Source organism: Varanus komodoensis, unplaced genomic scaffold (assembly GCF_004798865.1).
Source record: "Varanus komodoensis strain SLA01 unplaced genomic scaffold, ASM479886v1 scaffold768, whole genome shotgun sequence".
NCBI lineage: Eukaryota > Metazoa > Chordata > Lepidosauria > Squamata > Varanidae > Varanus > Varanus komodoensis.
In genome coordinates, this window is record NW_025336439.1 from 47,710 (window position 1) to 49,100 (window position 1,391).

General features: G+C 38.4%; 1 protein-coding gene across 1 annotated transcript in view; it reads right to left on the minus strand.

The window, feature by feature from the left end:
• LOC123035133 (vomeronasal type-2 receptor 26-like) overlaps positions 1-1,391 on the minus strand; it is an 11,303-nt gene that overhangs the window by 4,764 nt on the left and 5,148 nt on the right. The window contains exon 3 of the mRNA XM_044453003.1: positions 405-1,253. Coding sequence (XP_044308938.1) covers positions 405-1,253 — 849 coding nt within the window. The remainder of the gene's footprint in view (positions 1-404; positions 1,254-1,391) is intronic.

The following is a 1,391-nucleotide window of genomic DNA, read 5'->3' on the forward strand; positions in this document are numbered from 1 at the left end:
CCTTCTCTGTGGTGGCACCCCAACTGAAAAATATGAGGTTCTCCTGGTGCCATAGCTTTATTTTTATTTTTTGGGTGCCAGGCTAAAATCTTTTTATTTTCCCAATATTTTAAGATTTGACTGTTAATCTTGGTTTTATTGTCAGAATTTGATTAGGATGCCTTGTTTTATTTTGTGTTTTATTTTATTTTTTGTCTTACTGTTAAACTGTCCTGAGACTTCAGTGAGGGATGGTCTAAAAGTGTTCTAAATAAATAAATAAATAAATAAATAAAAAATACCTGAGTTCCTCTATTGATTTAACAATATGTAAGGCACCATTCATCAAATTTGCAGGGGGGGAGAAAATACCTATGAATGTCAAGTGATTTGAAGAAGCACAGTGATTATTTCTGGAGAATTACCTGCCAAGACTGCAGAGTTTTTAGGTCACCTTTTTTGCCCTCAACTATTGATCTTTGGTTGAACTTAGATGAGCACAATGCTTGTAAAGCGTGTGCCACAGCATAGACAGCATTGTAAATACTGTAACTGTGGCCAGTCATGTACATTTCAAAAGAATGCCCAAGGAGTCTTCCCAGCTCCTCCTCACCCATGCATCCTCCCATGGGATGGGGAACTGAACAGTCCAATGCTTGCTCCCAGAATTCCCAGAGGAAACCACCCGTTTGCGTCCAATCTGGTTTTAGCATCTGAACAAATTTCTGGAATCCAGGGACTTCATTGGAATGAATGGAGAAGTAAATGGCTCCTTGGAAAAACTGTAGATCTGAGTCCCAACTAATGCTTGCCAGCACAAAATCTATCTGGGCTGTTATAATCCACACCTTTCCAGCCAATGCATTTGCCTTACGTTCAGGAGCTCCTTTGCCATTTATAAAATACATAATATACTGAATGGTGTATGTTTCACCATAGATGACAAATACTCTAGATTTCCTAAAATTAATCAGTTGATACATAGAATGGGCTACAGGATTTGTTTCACTTGCAGAAGAAAACTGTTCTTGGCCAGGAATTCTTCTAGTGAAGTCTGTGCAAATCCCATATTGGGAAAGCAGTGGCTCCAGGACCTGCAGGAAACATTCACCCTGCTCATCATCTTCCACAAAGAACCCAACCCATGTCCATCCGAAAAGTTTAAGCAAGCGGATAATTCCCATATATTGATGAGCCTCATTTGGGACCATGTGATAAAAAGATGGGCGCTCCATCACTTCATTTGCTGCTGGGACAAAGGAGCCATATGTGAGCTGAAAGCAATAAAAACAAATACAAAGGAAGTTATCCCAAGAATTGTCAAAAAAGTAAACATGTTGTTAGATTTATTTTGAGAGATAATCTGTATTTGAATCACAAATATTTTCTTAGCCTTAAACACCATATCAAAA